Here is an 18,436-nt window from a genome sequence, read left to right as displayed (position 1 = left end):
GGTAAAATGCTATTAAGCAGCTTTGCATATAGCAGAGAGATTCATGAATGAGGGATGTGTGGCAAACTTCACTATCTTATTTTAAGAAATGGCCACAGCCACCCTAATCTCCAGCAACCACCACCTTGATCAGTCAGCAGCCATAAATATCAAGGCAAGACACTCCAAAAGCAAAAAGATCATGACTCACGGCCACCCTAATCTTTAGCAACCACCACCTTAATCAGTCAGCAGCCAAAAATATCAGGGCAAGACACTCCAACATAAGCATAAACATGAACAGCAAAAAGATAATGAGTCACTGAAGGCTCACATTTTTAGTAATGAAGTATTTTTAATTAAGGTATGTACATTTTTTAGAATGCCATTGCCCACTTAATAGACCACAGTACAATGTAAATATAACTTTAACATGCACTGGAAAGCCAAAAAAATTCATGTGACTCACTCTATTGTGACAGTTGCTTTATTGTGGTGGTCTGGAATTGAACCAGCAGTATCTCTGAGGTATGCATATAGTTCCATATGTGAACTACGCCATATATGATAAAGAATTCATTAATGATAATAGCTTTATAATATTAAGTCCCACAGTTTGACTACATCAAAGTTAATTCAACCATTCTCTCACTGATGGATATTTAAGGTTGTTTCCTGATCTTTGATTTTACAAACAACACTGAAAAAAAAATCCCTAAATGTTCTTTTATATAATAGGATTTGTATTTCAGTCAAACAGATTTCTGACAGTGAAAATGTTAAGTAAAGTAGCAGATGCACTTTAAATTTTAATAAACATTGCCAGGTTCTTTTTTCCAGAGTTTATAATAGTTACTGCACCATCTACAGTGTATGAGAATACCCTATTTTCCATGCCTTCAACAGCACTGAATATTGTCATTCTCTAATTTCTGCCAATCTAACTAGTGAGAAATATCTTCATTGTTACCATCAGTAATCCCTGACTTTTAAGGAGGTAAAGAACTTTTTCATATGTCTACTGGCTATTCGCATTTTCTTCCTTGAACTATAAATTCCTAATCTTTCTCTCTCAAATGGATGGACAATTGGACTATCCTATAAATAATGAAGGGACAATCTTTCACTACTAATGTACACAGTGTCAACTAGCTAATCCAAGGTATGATAAACAGACTCATTGCATTAACACACCCTAGGGAGCAGTATTCAGGGTTGGCCCCCAGTGGTGGGTGTCAGTGGGGGAGGAGTCTCTGGTAGTGGATATGGCTGGGGGCATTTTCAGTGGTGATGCTGGAACAGGGGCTTCCAGACTGTGATGGGAAGAGTCTACAGTGGTGAGAGCAGTGTACACAGCTGGTGTCTACAGGTTTGGAGAATCTGTTTTCTTTTGTTTTTGCTAGAGTTTTTGTTTCGTTTTGTTTTAAGGGGTTATTTCATATGAGAATATGGTGTATACACTTGGCACATCTGTCTTTGCACTAACACGATGACCATCTTCGTACATCTACCTTAGTTGATAAGCACAATGTTACCAAAGGCTAGAACCCGGTATAATGACTTGCTGAATTAAAGGGTACAGATATTTTAGATTTGCTAGAAACAAATGCAAATTATTAGAGACTTCTCCTGGGTTTGGGTGTGCTGTCAAATACACCTTAAATGGGCTTCATAGGAAGAAGTTACCAAAATAAATTAAGAGCCTATGACCACGAAGAAGGGTTAATAAACACGAGCTCCTGAACACAGTAAATGCCTGCTGAACATTTACTTCAATGACCTGAACCTCTAGAATAAATAAATAATGAAAAACTAAATAAATTAAAATAATTAACTGTGACTTGTCTGGTTCGTAATTCTAACAGAATGCCTTCAATGTGTCACTGTTAAAGACTAAGGTAGCTGCTGGTTTACCCTTATTTAAAAAAAGAAAAATCAAGGTTTTTTTTTTTTTAAATCAAGCATAGTTATCAACCTTAAATTTCTTTTTTAGCTTCTATTGAGATAATCACATGGTTTCATTTGACCTGTCCAAATAATGTTATATAGGTTTTTCCAGACTTAATTCACTAATATTTTATTTGGGATTTTTAAAATTTATGTTCCTAAATGCAAAGTTAATACTTTTCATCTCTTGTGTTCTGTCAAAGTTTTGATACCAACTCAGTAGTACTAGCTTCATAAAATGGGTAAACTATGCCTAATTACAGATACTATTTATTGAAAATTTTGAACATTCTTTTTACATGCTTGTCATGTAAATTTCATGATAATCATACCATATTGCTTTTCTCTACTTCAGAGACAGGTGTGGCTAAGTCCTAGAGATTCAAAACTTCCCTGAAGTCACCCAACCACTGAATGACAAGGCTTGCATTTCAAATTGGGGACAAGACTAACAGCCAATGTTCTGTAATACCTGACATCTTCTTGTCTTTTTACGTAAGTAAAATCATAGTCATTCTTAGAAACGATGCTTTGAAGATCAATTTCTTCCACAGTTATTAAGTTTTCTACTTCTTGAGTTTGTGGGAGAAAGTTCAATTTTAACATAGAATCAGCTATTTATCTAAAGTTTGAACATTCTTAGCATCTATTTTTAAAGAATTAAGGATGTATTCCAAAAACAAGACATTAAAACTTACCTTGACTTTGAGCCAGATGAAGAATTTTTGATGTAACATATCTGGCAGAATCTGACTCTGCAGATTCAGTATTGATCTTCTCCAGCTGAGCCAGTAGTCCCACAATCCGAGAACTATTGGTAAGGCTAAAAAGAATGTTACTTTAAATTAGGGCACATTTTACACCAATTGTAAATTCAACACTATAAAGATCACTGTTCAAAAAAAAAAACTGTACCTTTCTAAAAACACTAAGCATTTATATATATCACATTTCCTCACTGTTTCATAGTTTAATATTGCTAATATTCTATTAAGTGAGAAACACTCTATTTCAGAAAACCACAAATGTGCATTCAGTTCTGTCCAGCAATCTTACATCATATCCTGAAAGCTCTCCTTTCCACTCTCCAGACTTTTCACACACCCTACGTTCTCCTCAAAACTCTAACCATCCCTTCCACCCTACTCCATTTTCAGCTAGTGCCTGCTTCATAACTACTATAAAATCAAAAAAGAACACATTCATCTTCCCACCACCAGCTCCTGAAACCTGATTCTCTACCCACATTCTTTCTTCCCTGTTCCCATTCACTGTACATTTGCACACTTGCTACTGTTTAGGTGCTGCCAACAGTAAACAAGATGAACAAAAATCCTTGCTCCTCAGAGTGAACATTCTAATGGGACAAATTAAATATGTAAGTGATTATACAGTATTAAGGGGATGGGAAGCACTATGGAGAAAAGCAGGTTGTGGGGATAAAAGGTTCAAGGGGGGTGCAATTTTAAAGTGGTCAGGGAAAACATTGAGAGGGTACCATTTAGGGAAACACCCGAAAGAAGTAAGAGAATGACGGTGCAGACACCCGCAAAAAAAAAAAAAAAAAAAAAAAAAAGAGCTGTCCAGAAGCTGTCACAACCATCCAGATATCAAGGCAGGAGCAGGCCTCCTGTATTCAATTAAAAGTGAGGTGGCCAGTGTGGCTGCAGCAGACTTAAAGGAGACTAACGGGAAGAGATGAGGTCAGAGTTGAGAGTGGGAAGGGATGTTTTTGAGCAGAAGAGTGATGTGCTTACTTGCTTTTAAAAGGCTCTCTTTGGCTGGTGTGTTGAGACTCAAAGAACAATCCCTCCATTTATAAGCCTGACCCCAGCTCCCTTCTTGCATTCCCGATGTATGTGCTCCTTCAATAAACCTTTCTCTGATGCATCAGTTCGCTCCCCCTTTCAACCGGGCCATACCCAACAGCACACACATATGATCCAGGAGCTTCCACTAGCTACCACTCCGTTTCTCTCTACTCACTGAAGGAGATGTCCATACCTGCTCCCTGCATTTCCTCACATATTCACTTTTTCAACTATCAGTTTGGCTCCCGCACCCTGAGGTCTCCGCAAAACCTCCTGTGGTCACTTCTTTCCTGGTCATACTCAGAATCTCAGCGCTATCCAAGTCAGTAGCTCCCTCTTTCCTCACTTTCTTCTTTGGGCTTCAGTGGTTCCATACGCTCCTGATTCTCTCCCTATGACTACTTCTTTCAGGTCTCCTCTAGTGGCTCCTCCTTCTCCAACAAACCTCTGGATGCTGAAGACCACCCCCCCAGAGCTCTATCCCCAGCTCTTCTCTTCACTCCCTCCGCTCTTCTGCCCCGAGCAACCACATCTCATTCCACAGCTGTAACTGAAACCGATGCGCTGCCTGGCTCCCAGCTCAACTCCAGTCTCTCCTTCAGTCTTAACCTTCCCAGACTCACATGAAACACCAGCTGCCCAAGACAAAAATCTAGACTCCCTTTCCCACACCCACCCCAATGCCAGCTGTATCTCTAAAACATCTCAAAGACCTCCACTTCTCTCCATATATTGGTAGGAGCACCCAAGCCCAAGCAATCATTTCTCACTTGGCAATTACAACCTCCTGAAAAATCAGCTTGCATTCTTGCTGCCCAGTAATCCATTTTCTATACAGTGATTTTTTTCTTTTTATTTTGAAATAACTTTAGACTCACAGGCAGTGGCAAAAATAGTAGAGTGGTCTCTTGTACCATTCACCTAGTTTCCCCAAAGGTTACATTTTTACATAGCTATAGGATGATAACAAAACCAGGAAACTGATACTGGCAGGTATATAGTTCTATGCCAGTTTATCAGATGTGTACATTTGTGTAACCACAAACCTAATCCAGTTGCTATCCAACCAAAAACTCTTCAATGGCTTCCCATCAGACTTTAAATAAAATCTTATTCCTTGTCACAGCCTATAGGTCTTATATCATCTCCATCCACCTCTCAGGCTTTATTTCCCCTCATACCCTGGGATCCAGACTCACTGGCCTTCTGTCAGTTCCTTGAATATAGCAAGTTTCTCCCCAACCTCAAGGTCTTTATATTTGCTGTCCTCTCAACCTAGAGGGTAATTTCAACCAGTTCTTCCTATACTGGCTCCTTCCCATTGCAGGTTACAACCTAAAGATGTCCCCACTTCCCCGCCAGCCTCTCTGCTTCCAATATCAAAATGTGCCCAAAGAATTTACCACTAATTGAAATGATGTAAGCTTCACAAAGGTAGAGACCTTGCATGTCTTCTATATACCAAGCATTTCAAACAGTGGCCAGCACAGAATAGGCAATACCCAGCGATATTCAGAACGAACAAAGAAAATCTGGAAGCGTATGGGAAACAGGATATTTATACTTTTTTTAGATTAATAACTGGACTCAATGCTTTAAATTTGGAGGTACTTCATCTGAAAAGGTATCTGGAGGCTGAAAAAAACACACTGAGCACACTATTTAAAAATGTAACTAATATACTATTTAAAATAAAATAATATAATATTTCCCAAGTTTACAAATAGCCAGCATAGTACTGAAATAAAACTATTAATATGCATAAATCTCCAAGTGAAAAAACAATTCAGGAAACTTTAAGAATATGTACAGTATGATATCATTAACATGAGGTTTTAAAATATACAAATTAAATAACAAATTTTTTTAATGTGTGTATGTACATATAGATACATTAAAAACACATAAGAAAATTTATTTCATACATATATATAAAGTCATGCGTGGAAATGATGAACATCAAATTCAGAATACTAACTGTCTCTGGGGATAAAAGGAAAATGTTATTAGGTACTAGTTCACATTGTATTTGTAATTTTTTATTTCTTGGGTGATCGGTACACAGGTGTTCATTATATTATTCTCTGCCCTTTTAAGTTTTCAAAATAATATTAATAAATAATATTATTTAAAAATAATTAAATAATATTAAAAAATAATTAAAATAATTAATTAAAAATTAATTAATTATTAATTAAAAATTCTGTAGAGACAAAGATAAGTTAACATGTTTTTACATATTTTCGTTTTCTTCCATTGTTGCAGGAAGAAGGAATGATTCCTTAAAACTGTTATCATAAATCTGAATGAGCAAAAACATTAACATTATGGGTAATTCCAAACATGAAGAAAAAAAAAATAGTGTAACATGCGCCCTCACCCAGCTTCAACAATCAATTCACCGACAATCTTGTTTCCCACACACCTACACATCACTCACACAAGCACACACGTCCTACTGGCTAATTTCAAAGCAAATTTCAGAGATCATTCCGTCTGTTACTACTTTGGCATTATCTATGTTCTAAAATACAAACACTCTTTAAATATATACATATAACTACATGTATATAATATATATATACAAGTACATATATATGCCATATATATAACCACATATACATATGTAACTGTAATATCACTACAACACCAAAAATAATAATAATCCTTTAATATCAAAATCTACTCTGAATTCCAATTTCCCAAATTCATCCATTCATCCATTCTCTCTTACCCTCTCCCTATCTCTTCTTTCTCTCATTTTCTTTAATAGTTAGTTTATATAAATCAAAAACCAAATGAGGTCTACCTATTGTACCTGTTTCCCATCACACTTCCCCCCCCCCCAATTTATTCGCTGAGGAAACTTGGTTTGTTTCCTGCATTCTCTTTCGACAACTACACATCCCTGATGTTGGGGTCCAAGGCAGGCCACCCCAAAATATGCCTTAATGGCATATTGGTTATTTTCAATTAAAGTTACTTAAGAAACAGCTGATGCAAGAGAGACACTCCCTGTCTCCCTGCGAGCAGGAAATAATCTCCCATGTCAAAGTGCCCTCACTGTACCAGGAGACAGGAAGACATCCTTATCCTCTGAGACAGAGAATTCAGAGCTGAGATGCCTACATAACCAAACCTTGTTACTTCTTTACTAATTTACTAACCAGGCCCAAACTTTGCTTAAATTCCTTACTAATTAAGCATCCAAACCCAAGTTCCTTTGTCCTGTCAATTCCTCTCAAATTTATTCCCTCTTCATCTAAAAAGTATAAAAGCTGCCTGCTTTGACCTCTTCTTGGGTCCCATTTCTATGAGACTTCCATGTGCGCAAATTAATTTCTTTTTCCCCTGTTAACCTGTTTTGTGTCAATTTTATTATTAGTCCAGCCACAACAACTCAAGCAGGGCAGAGGGGCAAACATTTCCCCTCCCCGACAATGGTATGGTTAATATGTTTGTCTATCTTTATCTTCAGTAAACTGGTGGTCAAATTTATTTTTGCTTAAACTGGTAGTTGAGTTTAAAGGCCTAATCTGATTAAGGCCTGATCTGGTGACATGAATTCTTTATAAGTGGTACTGTCCTCTTGCATAAGGAGGCAAACAGTCTCTGGTTATCTCACTTGTGTACCAGAAGCAGTCACTGGTTAGCACTGCCTAATTTATTATTTTATTAAGGGTTGAAAAACAGTGATTCTCTACTGTTCCCATTCTGTCTGTTTGTTAACTAGGAAAACCCTATGAAAGAAAAATCCCATATTTGATTATCCACAGGTATACGGTTCATCAAAGATTTTTCATTTATCTACATTTACCAGTTGTCATAAGAATGAATTCATGTCCAAAAATCCTCTCGTAATCAATGAAATATTTTGGTTTCATGCACTCATGTGAGTATGTCCACATAGATTTAAATGCATCTGATACACTTTATCCACTGTAGTTATTAATGCTCAAGTCGCCCCATCTTTGATCAAAGGGAGCTTCTTCATGTGGGCTCCCAAGTCCTTTTGATAGGATCCTAGTCTGACAGCTTGCCTGGTTTCCTGGCAATGACAAGACTGTTATTGGCCAGCAGTTCGCAATGGGCTCTACGAAATTCTGAGTACTCGATACCTTTTCAGAAAACCTGCCAAATCAAAAACTATTTTCATAAGAATACTGGTAAAGACATAAAAATACTAAGATGCTATTTTCCTCTGACTTAGTGCACTTTGGTCTGAAGGCAACGGTGGGTGAAGTGCTGGCACCACAACACAGCCAAGGCAGTGACACCAAATCGTATCCCTGTGTTCTTCACCAACATGCACTCGCAGTTAAAAACAAAAATGCAAATTTCACCTATGAGTACACATTTTTTTAATATTCTGTGTGCACATAAAATATTTCAGTTGCACAATGAAATACGATGGTCATGTTGAGGGAAAATATTTGTGTGACTGTTTAAACTGCAAGCTGACTAGCTACTTTTTTCACAGAACATCATTTTTACTTTAAAAGACAACTGGCAAACACTGGTTATTCTGACTAGGGTGTTCTGGCATACATTTTCTTGGAAATAAACAAAGCGAGTCTGTCATTTCAAAGAAACAACTGACAGTCAGATTTGTTGCCAATGGTTAGATTTGAACTTTCGAGCAAAAACCAGAATTTTGGAAAACAAAGATCTACTATCATGACCTTGACAGCTTCCCGCTACTTGAAGAACTTTCTGGTAAAATCGATGGTTTGATATTAATGAATGTAATTTTTTTAAACTGTGTAATAAAGTGTGTCAGTATTGAGACGATCTGCATAACTCACTGAATCAACATGTTCAAAATACTAACGTGTGATGTTACAAATTCAGACATGGGTAAAAGAACAATTCAATGTGCAAGAGAGACCAGTGGATTTTAATGTAAAAGGAACAAAAAGTGCACTGATATGGTTTCTGAGTCCACAGTGCAACTCAACTTTAAGGAACTACCATTTATCAAGTTTTAGTGTAATATCAAAGAACATCCATTTCAATTTGAATTTCAAACAACATGGCTTTATTTCCAAAGTACATTATAATTCAGAAATGTTTATTCCTCACTTATAATTATTACTTTTGCTTTAATCACATTTTTACTGTTTCTCTCCAAATACTGAACACAAACCATAGTTTCTTCCATTATAAATCAAAGGACAATTAGATACAATGCTCTGAAAGACCTTTTTATTCAAGTATTCCTCCCTTGTCTAATTACATATCTATGTGAGTCCAGATTGTCTTCACATCCTTCAACAACAAGAATACACACAAAAAACATATATATGTATGTATAACATGTATTATACATAATATGTATACATATATGACAGATTGAACTCAGAAGCAGGTTGAGAGAATCCAGCTTTCATTAAGCCTGCAAAAATATAATAAAGCATGCCACCTTCTAATTAAACATTTTTGACAATTTAGTTATTTTAATATAAAATGTTATTATGCAATGGATTTCTTACTGTTATTTTTAAGTGAAAAAATAAACATTTTTTAATTTGTCAGTTTTAATTTATAGCATGATAAATATCAAAAGATAAAGCAACCCACATCAACAAAATCTTTTTGGAGTCTTCATTAATTTAAGAGCACAAAGGGGCTGTGAGCCAAAAAGTTTAAGCACTGTTGTTTAAGCTTATCTTGCACATTTTGTGTTCAGATCTGGAAGCAGCTCTTTCTCCAAAAGAGGCCTGGTTCTTTTTTGGTAAAAAATGGTATTAAGATCCCACAGTCTGCATACTAGGGAGCAAATACACCTTTAAAAACAACTCTATAACCTAGATTTAAGAAAAATTTGCATTATGGAAACCAGAATTCTGCAATTTAATATTTGAGTGGGGTTTTTTTTGTTTTTTCCAGTTTTTTTTTCTCTTAAAGGTCATCTGTTAGTTTTTTAGTAGCTAGTAAAACATCTACTATTCAAAATATTCACAAACATATAAAACACACTGAGTATAACACATGTTTTGTTCCGTTCCAAATTGAGAGTTTGTTTTATCGGTAACTCTAAGAATTTTAAATTGAATTATACCACTACCAAAATAAAACAACTTGCAGCTGAGTGATTCCTGAGAGTCATGCTCTTACAAATAATAGATGGATACATTAATGAATTTTTTTTGAAGGATGGCAAATAAATGGAAATTAAGAATGTAAGCAGGTCGATTTCCTTCTCTATTTCTACTTTTCTCATTGCCAGACTGAAAACAGAACAAAATATTCTAAGCCGTCTCCAACTCAGCTCTAAAAATGTAAGACTGTTGACACTAATGTTGGGAAAAATGCAGGTGAACAGCAGAGGGCAGCTCTACTTTTGGAATGACCTCAGACTTCGGAAAATCCAAGGGGGACAGAAGAAAAACAAAAACTATATAGCTATTCAGTGAACAATCTGAGCTACACTGTGAAGCAGAGAATTTGTAAATAGAGACTCAGAAAAGGATACATCTTCCCTGCTTTACCCTATTTTTAGATGAAATCAGAATGAGGCCAAGACCAACCTCAGGAGGTTCCATTTATAATTGTTAATGTTAATTATTTTATAGTGAGAAAATCATGGAATTGAAAATATGATCAACGTGAAATACATCAAATCAAATTAACTTTCCAATGTATATTTTAAAGACATCACTCAAATATTTGTTTCATAGTAGTGGTCTCCTACCGCTTTTGATTCTTTGACTTTACACTCAGTCTTAAGAGCTATTTTCCTGAAAACATAAATTTTCTTGGATGTTACAAAAGCCTCAATGGTATACAGATATTATCGTGCAACAAATAATTTCCCAGGCAAGCGCAAGGGCTAAAGAACCTGTCTTTATATTATAAATAAATTTCATTACATTTTCATCTTAAAATATACATCAAATACAGGTAATAAATGTTCTCATAAATAAAATATAAAAATCTATTAAAATATACTAAAGTTTTAGACTTAAACAGGACTCACAGTAATTAAAATTTAATTTCAAATGATATGGTTTTATTTCCCAAATGCACATTATCTTTCAGGAATGTTTGCTCATCATTTATAACTCTTTAACTCTTTCTAAATTTTTATTTACTTATATTACTTTTGCCTTAATTATATTTATACTGTTTCTCTCCATATACTGAACACAAAACTTTATTTTCCTTCATCGTAAAGCAATGGACAATGAAAAACTAGAGCTTCATCATCTATCAATCCTTTGTAGAAATAGTTAAATATGTAAGTTTGGAAAACAATATTCTAACTGGAAAAGAACAGCACTTTTCTGACTACTTCTTACATAATAATTAAATGCAATAAAGTCTTTAACAAGAAATTTAGTTCAATTCTGCCAAGTGATTTGTTAAAGACAACCAGTTAAAGTTTGTTCAAATTTTAAATTACCTGAATTTATACCAGTGTCAGCAATAATTAATCAAGTTACCCTTTAAATTCTTTCATCAAAGTTTAATTAAATGCTACTTATTTTATATGCATTTTTTATAACTTCTCTGCTCATGTTCTAGTAGGATTTAAATTGCATGTGGCTAGCATCTAACTTTCCCCCAATATCTGTTCTCATTTTTACAGTAACAAAATTGTTTTAGCCGGCCCTATGGCCACTCTGTTAAAACCATATTTCTCAGCCTCACTTTATACCCTTATAAACTATTAGGTACCCCGCAAAGAGTTTTCATTTGTATGGGAAATCGAGATAAATCTGACAAACAACCGGAAAGGCCAGTGCACCGAAAACTACAAGATATTACTGACAGAAATTAAAGAAGACCATAAATAAGAGAGAAATACCATGTTCAAGGGTAAGAGGACTCAATATTGTTAAGACATCAATTCTCCCCAAACTGTTCTACAGAACCAAGGCACTCCCAATCAAAATACCAGCAGGCTATTTTGGAGAAATTGTCAGACTGATGCAAAATTCACATAGCAATGCAAAGAACCTAAAATAGGCCAAACTTTGGAAAAAAGAAGAAAGTCGGCAGACCAACACTACCTGATCTTGAGACTCATTATAAAGCTACAATTATCAAGGCAGTGAGGTATCGGCACCAAGACAGACATCTAGATCAATAGAATAAAATGGTACAAAAATAGACCTATAAATACACAAACAACTGATTTTTGACAAAGCTTCAAAGGAAACTCAGTGGAGAAGGGATAGTCTCCTGAAAAAATGATGCTGGAACAATCAGATACTCATACGCAAAAAAAAAAAAAAAAAAAAAAAGAAAAACTCATCCATATCTCACACCATAATATAAATTATCTCAGAAAAGAGCACAGACTTAAATGTAAAACCCAAAACCATAAAAAGTCTCTAAGAAACGTTAAGAGAAAACAATGGTAATATGGGCTATGCAAATATTTCTCATCTAAGACTCTACAAGCATAATCCATGAAAGAATAAATAAACAATATGAATATCATCTAAATTAAACACTTCTGATCTTAAAAGATACTGCTCAGAATATGAAAAGACAAGACTGGGAGAAAATGTTTCCAATTCAAATATCTGATAAAGGATTTGTATCCATAATATAAAAAGAACTTCTAAAACTCAGTAATTTAAAAACACTACAATTTCAAAAATGGGAAGATTTGGAATGACATTTCACCAAATACGATATGCTAAAAGATACTTCACCAAATTAGTGCATAAAAAGATGCTCAATACCATCAGCCATTAGGGAAATGCACATTAAAATCACGACATACCAATACACCCCTATTAGAATGGCTCCAATTTTAAAAGAATGATCATAAGAATTTCAGAATTTAAAAAGAATGACCATACCACATGTTGGAGAGAATTTAAAAGAACTAGAACTTTTATACACTGCTGGAGGGAGTATAAGATGGTATTAACGTCCCTGTAAAACAGATTGTTGGCAGTTCCCTAAAAAGAAAAACAGACCTACCATATGATTTAGTCATTCCATTCCTAGGTATTTAGCCAAGAGACAAGAAAGCATAAATCCATATAAATATTAGTACACAAATGCTCATAAGAGATTTATTTGTAACAGCCAAAAACTGGAAACAACCCAAGTGTCCAAAAGTTGGATGGATAAACAAACTGTGGTATAGCAATACAATGAAATACTACTTAGTAATAAAAAAAAGATATGATTATAAGAGATGATTCTCAAAAATAATTGTGCTGAATAAAAGAAGGCAGACCCACACACTTACCTTCTACCCCATCCCCCAAAAGACATACTGTATGGTTCCATTCATATTAAGTTCTAAAAAGCAAACAAATCTGTAGGGACAGAAAGCAGATCAGTGGTTGCCTGGAATGAGGCATGGGGCATGAGGGAAGGATTACAAAATGGTACTAGGAGACATTTGGGTATGATAATTCATTATTGGTTCATTACTTTGGCTGAGAGGGTGATTTCACAGTTATACACAGGCCAGACTCACCAAACTGTACTCCCTGTGTACAGTTTGTTGTATAATGAGTATATCTCAATAAACCTGGTTCAAAATTTTCAGGTGACCTTAACAAGCACTGTTGGTGAAGTGGATAAGGCAGAAACTAAACAGGAGTGGCTGAGAAGTGTGAAAGAGGATGGAGATTGCATTTACAGACTATTTCAGAGTTTTGGCTTTTAAGGAAATCAGGTAAATTGAGTAGTAACAGAAGAGCAGAGTGTAAATATTGGAAAGCCCAGATCATGTTTAAATGGTAAGGAATGGAGAAGTTAAAGATTCAAGACAGTAGAACACTAATGATTAAGACCCTGAAGAGGAAGGAGGGAGGTGAAATCTAGAACCCAGGTGGCAGCATTAGTCTTTGACAAGAAAAGAGACACATCCTCTGTTCCAGTAAATAATAGCAGGGTAAGCAGAGGACAGGATCAGATAAAGGGGAGTGTGCAAATTCTGTGTAAGAAGTCTGAGGACAATAAACTGTCTTGTCTCTATGATACCATGACAGAAGGTCAATTGCTGAGGGCATGTATATGATACATCTAAGGATTTCAAAGGTTTGAAAGGTACAAAGAAAAGCGTTAAATGGTCATTTCAGAAACTGAGAAAATAAGCTTTATAGAGAACCATAGTAGTAATATTGCTGGGCTCAGTTCAGGTTGATGATCAAGAATTTTTAGCAATTTTTTTCCAAGTTAGCTCATCCTCCACCATCACTCAGTAAAGGTCTATCCAGGAAGGGACTTTGTCAGGTATATGCGATAAAAAAAAAACACAAAGTCAGGTAAGGACATTTCAGGTATCTGCAAGACTGTAAGGATGCACAGTGGATTCTACGCTGGGTAAAAAAGGAGGAGATAATGAGAGAAAATAAAAGTCAATGAATGGATTAGGGCTCTGGGTAAGGCAGAACACTTGCAGTACAGGCATTTAAGCAAGCGAGCTAGAAAGATAAAAGATTATTGTTGGAGAATGGAAAGTCTGAATTAGCACTCTGAAATGAGAGTTTTGCTGGTGATAACATTTAGGGCATGACCATGAGATGGAGAGCGGGGAGTAGAGAAAAATTCTGCTTCTTGTATCTGACAAAACTTGCTTATTTGATGTGACTCGCTATCTGTATTCACATGGTCCTTTAATGTGCCAATCTAATCCAGCCAGTTACAATCCCTGTCCAAACTCAGGAAGTACCAATATTCCACCCATCCCTCCGGATCTGGAAAGTCTCAGGCCAGCCCAGACTCTTCATGTCCATATCACACATAAGTACCTATTTATGAGGATCCCGTTTTCTAACTGTAAGGACCTCATGATTTAACACCTCACTCTACACTGGTTAAACCACCATCCTGCATTTGCTCAGGTGTTCTCATCAAGTTACAAGCTTCATGTAAAGAAAGAAAAGGGTTCATTTCTTTAGAACATACTCAATACCCATTTTCTGCAAAGCACTGTATTAAGTGTTATATTTATGTTTCTTTTAAATTCTGACAGATTCAGTGCTGCACTAGGTGCATAAAACCCTCATAGTTGAAAAATAAATCTAAAAGGGGCAAAAAATAAAGAGAGTATCTAAAGAGGCCTCTAAAGACAGAAAGTATATAATAAATTTTCTGTGGAAATTGATGTGCTCTGATCAAGTCTGACGTAAGGGTAAAAACCTCAGTAGCCAGACAATACACAAATAAACGAGCACAGCTGTGCCCCAGGAAAGCTTTCTTTATGCACACTGAAATTTGAATTTCATATAATCTTCATGTATCATAAAATATTCTTCTTTTCATCTTTTTTCCCAAACATTTAGAAATGTAAAAACCATTCTTAGCTCACAGGCCATACAAAAACAAGAGGTGGACCAGATTTGGCCCGTAGGTCACAGTTTGCTGACAATTGCTTAAACTGAAAAGTTAAACACTAATAAATATTAATAAAATAACAAATATAACATGCTGTATTTAAACAACTATTTTTTTCAAGTAAAAAGTTTCAAATAATCACTTCATGGATTATTTCTGTAATTTATACAAACTGGTACTTAGAATTACACTACCTTTTCTCTGGTATCACTTTTAACTTGCTCATCTTGAGTTACTTCATTTCACCATTGCAGATAATCTAAAAAAAAAAAAGTGAATGATATTAGATGCACATTTCTGTAGATGTCATAAAAGCTATACAACTGGGAAGTTTTGATTATGGGCAACACAGGGTAAGACCGGAAACCAAAGGAGAATGTTTGAGCTTTATGTGCTTCTGGCAGCTCACTTCAATGTGCAATGTGTGACTATTAAATTACCTACAATCAGCCAGTAAAATGTCATCAAAAATCCTGGTGCTACAAAAATGCAAAAACTTGACATAACACAACTTACGATATAGCGCCAAGATTTCTTTTGGGACAGTTCAAATTACCCTTCCTGTTCTAACACTTCACTTTAAAATGCTCAAACTGATCACAGCATCCTGTGATTCGCATATGGTCCACCATTCACGTAGCAGTCAAATACTAATAATGTATGATTATTTCTATAGGAAAGCACTTTTTAATTAACAACAGATTGTTTAGACAAAACATCATTTCATTTCATTTACTTATGTATATTTTTCTTCAGTCAATACAGGTTTCATCTTTAGAAAGTACATATTACACATTTTAAAACCTTAACTCTTCATTTACACAATTTTTTATAATTTGTCAGACTTATTTTACAACTATTCACCCACCCACCCACCCCCAAAAAAGACCCAGTATCTTTTAATTTTACATACCAATGCTTATTACTACAGTAGATTTTGTGGCATCACAAGAAGTTTAAAAAGTACTGCCAATTCAATAAGTTATTCACATCCTTCTGCAATATTTAGGAATGCTGTATTTGAAGAAAAATAAACATGCAAAAAAAGAGACTTCAAATTGTTTCACATAATAGGTTTATAAGATATAGGTATTCTGAATGTTTTTCTTCAATAATAAAGAACTTTTACTTCAACAAAATACACATGATTTAACTCAATTATAAAAGAGGAAAAAAGTATTTAGGATTATGTACAAAAATTACATAGGCTGTTTTTAAAGTTACTAAGAAATTTTTAAATTGCTAACTATTTTTTCTTTTAATTGACTTTCTTGAAATGACTGCAAAGTCAAAGTAACTCTTTCCAATTTCCAAATTAATTACAAGCCATTATGCATCCAAAAGGGGAAAATCCTACGTGTTTTGTTCAAAAGTGCTGTCGCTGCCATGAACAGAAGTAAATTAAACTACTTCTACTTGTTGCGTGGTATGACTTTCTCTAAAATCACATTAACGGCAAGCATTCCCACGGGGTGAGGGGCCCAGGGTAACAGTAGCAGTAACACTGATGCTGGCGAGCAAACTGAAATGGGGTGACAGTCCCAAAGGGTCCCAGACTTCAGCCGCAGCCTCCAACTCCGATTGGAGCACTTCTGTGAGAGACAAGCTGCTTCTTAAAGAGTCTGCGGAATTCAAAGCGAATTTACCTTGAACATGTAAAGTGCATTTTCCGGATCCAAACAAGCTTCAGTGCTTTCAGCAAACTCTACCTCCATCCTCCCAAAATGAAGTATTTGACCAGGATCACAAGCTTACTGAGAGAACATTCAGATGACGGCATGGGCTGGACTCCCATGAGGACACTGGAGGATGTTGTTTGGGGAGTAAACTCTGTGGATCCTCTGAATTTTGATGATGCACTGAATATTGAAGCTACAGAACATCATTTGTGGAACAAGGGAGACTACCGGAATACAGCTGAAGACTACATTTAGCATTATGCCAGATGATAGGAGAGACTGCAGGGCCAAAAACTGCATGTTCTAAGTTTGCTTCCAACTTAAATCAAAAGGCAGCTCTCCTTCCCAGTCTTCTGCTTTCTGGGACTTATGAATCCCCAGGAAAAAGGTCAGTTCTCAACCCCACTATCCTAGGGCTAAGCCAGTATGTCCGTTAAGATCACTTTTTCTTATTGAAGCCTGAGGCCAGAGTTCTTCAAAGTCCAGGAAAAGCCTTCTTTGTGCTGTGAAAGCTTGTGTTCACTACAGTACGGTGTGACAGAAAGAGCAGAAACCTACAAGCAGAAGTGCTGCACTGCACAAAGTCTGTGGCTTTGCCAAGCAAGTGTGACAAAGCAAGAAAGGGGCAAAGAAGTTGAGACCTTACACAAGGGAGTTCAAGATCAAGGTGCTGGCAGTTATGGTGTCTGGTGAGAGCTGGCCACATGGCTCTCGCTGTGCTGTAGCAAGGTGGGCAGGGCAAGGCAGTGCTCTTGGGGTCTCTTTTACAAGGGGACTAAACTCCTTCAAGAGAGCTCCACCCTCAGGACCTAATCACCTACCAAAGGCCCCCCTCCAAACACTATCACACTGGGGACTGGATTTCAACAAATGGATTTGTAGGGACGTGACAGTCAGTCTGTGGCAATATCGGGATCACTTCTGAGATGTGGCCGACCTCACATTTATTTTAAAGTATTTTAGGAGGTTTAGGAAAATGGACATGTAACAAATCTTAACAGTGCTTACCTCTAGGAATGGGGGTGAGTGGAAGAGGGTACTGGAAACCAAGGTGATAGAGAACAAAAAAGGTCTTTGATTTCTTATGTTTTGCTATATTGTTTTACCATCTTATTTTGAAATTATTGTAAATTCATAGGAAGTTGCCAAGATAGTACAGAGAGGTCTCATGTTTCATCTCCCAGTTTCTCCCAATGGTTATGTGACATTTCATGCTAACTACTCTCATATAGTATCAAAGCTAGGAATTCGACATTCATACATGTGTCTCTAGTCCTATGGCATTTTATTACATGTGTAATTTTTGTAACTACCATGTTTTCCTATATTTTACAAATACTAGAAAGCATGTATTTATATTACTTGAATAATTAATTTTAAAAAGATGATGAAAATCACTATAATCTTAGCCATTCATTCAACAAACGTTAATGGCCACATAGCTTCAACTGTGTATAGCCAAAGAATGTATTTCCAAGAAGTGCATTTGATACAGCTGATCTTTCCTTCTTCTTGGAAATACTTTATTTATACGGCCATACTTTGTTTTCTGCCTACTTCACTGCCACTCCTTCTTAAGATTCCTTTATTAGAATGCCCCAGGGCTCATTTCTTGTCCTTTTTCAACTCCAGTCTCTTCCTTGGTGATCTCATTCAGTCTCATGACTACTCAGCATCTTCACTTGGCTCTCTAACAATGTCACAAAC

At 35.9% G+C, this 18,436-nt stretch overlaps 1 protein-coding gene and 1 pseudogene across 1 annotated transcript in view; one reads left to right on the top strand and one right to left on the bottom strand.

Moving 5' to 3' along the window:
• The window catches only part of AGTPBP1 (ATP/GTP binding protein 1), a 133,237-nt gene that overhangs the window by 99,196 nt on the left and 15,605 nt on the right, over positions 1 to 18,436 (bottom strand). Inside the window, exons 2-3 of the mRNA XM_032477488.1 lie at positions 15,245 to 15,309; positions 2,625 to 2,749 (exon numbers count right to left, since the gene is read on the bottom strand). Coding sequence (XP_032333379.1) covers positions 2,625 to 2,749; positions 15,245 to 15,276 — 157 coding nt within the window. The 5' untranslated portion in view covers positions 15,277 to 15,309. The remainder of the gene's footprint in view (positions 1 to 2,624; positions 2,750 to 15,244; positions 15,310 to 18,436) is intronic.
• On the top strand, positions 16,403 to 17,452 carry LOC116663043 (annotated as a pseudogene).

The sequence above is a fragment of the Camelus ferus genome, chromosome 4, assembly GCF_009834535.1.
Source record: "Camelus ferus isolate YT-003-E chromosome 4, BCGSAC_Cfer_1.0, whole genome shotgun sequence".
Lineage (NCBI taxonomy): Eukaryota > Metazoa > Chordata > Mammalia > Artiodactyla > Camelidae > Camelus > Camelus ferus.
This window is presented reverse-complemented; position numbering and strand designations above follow the sequence as displayed.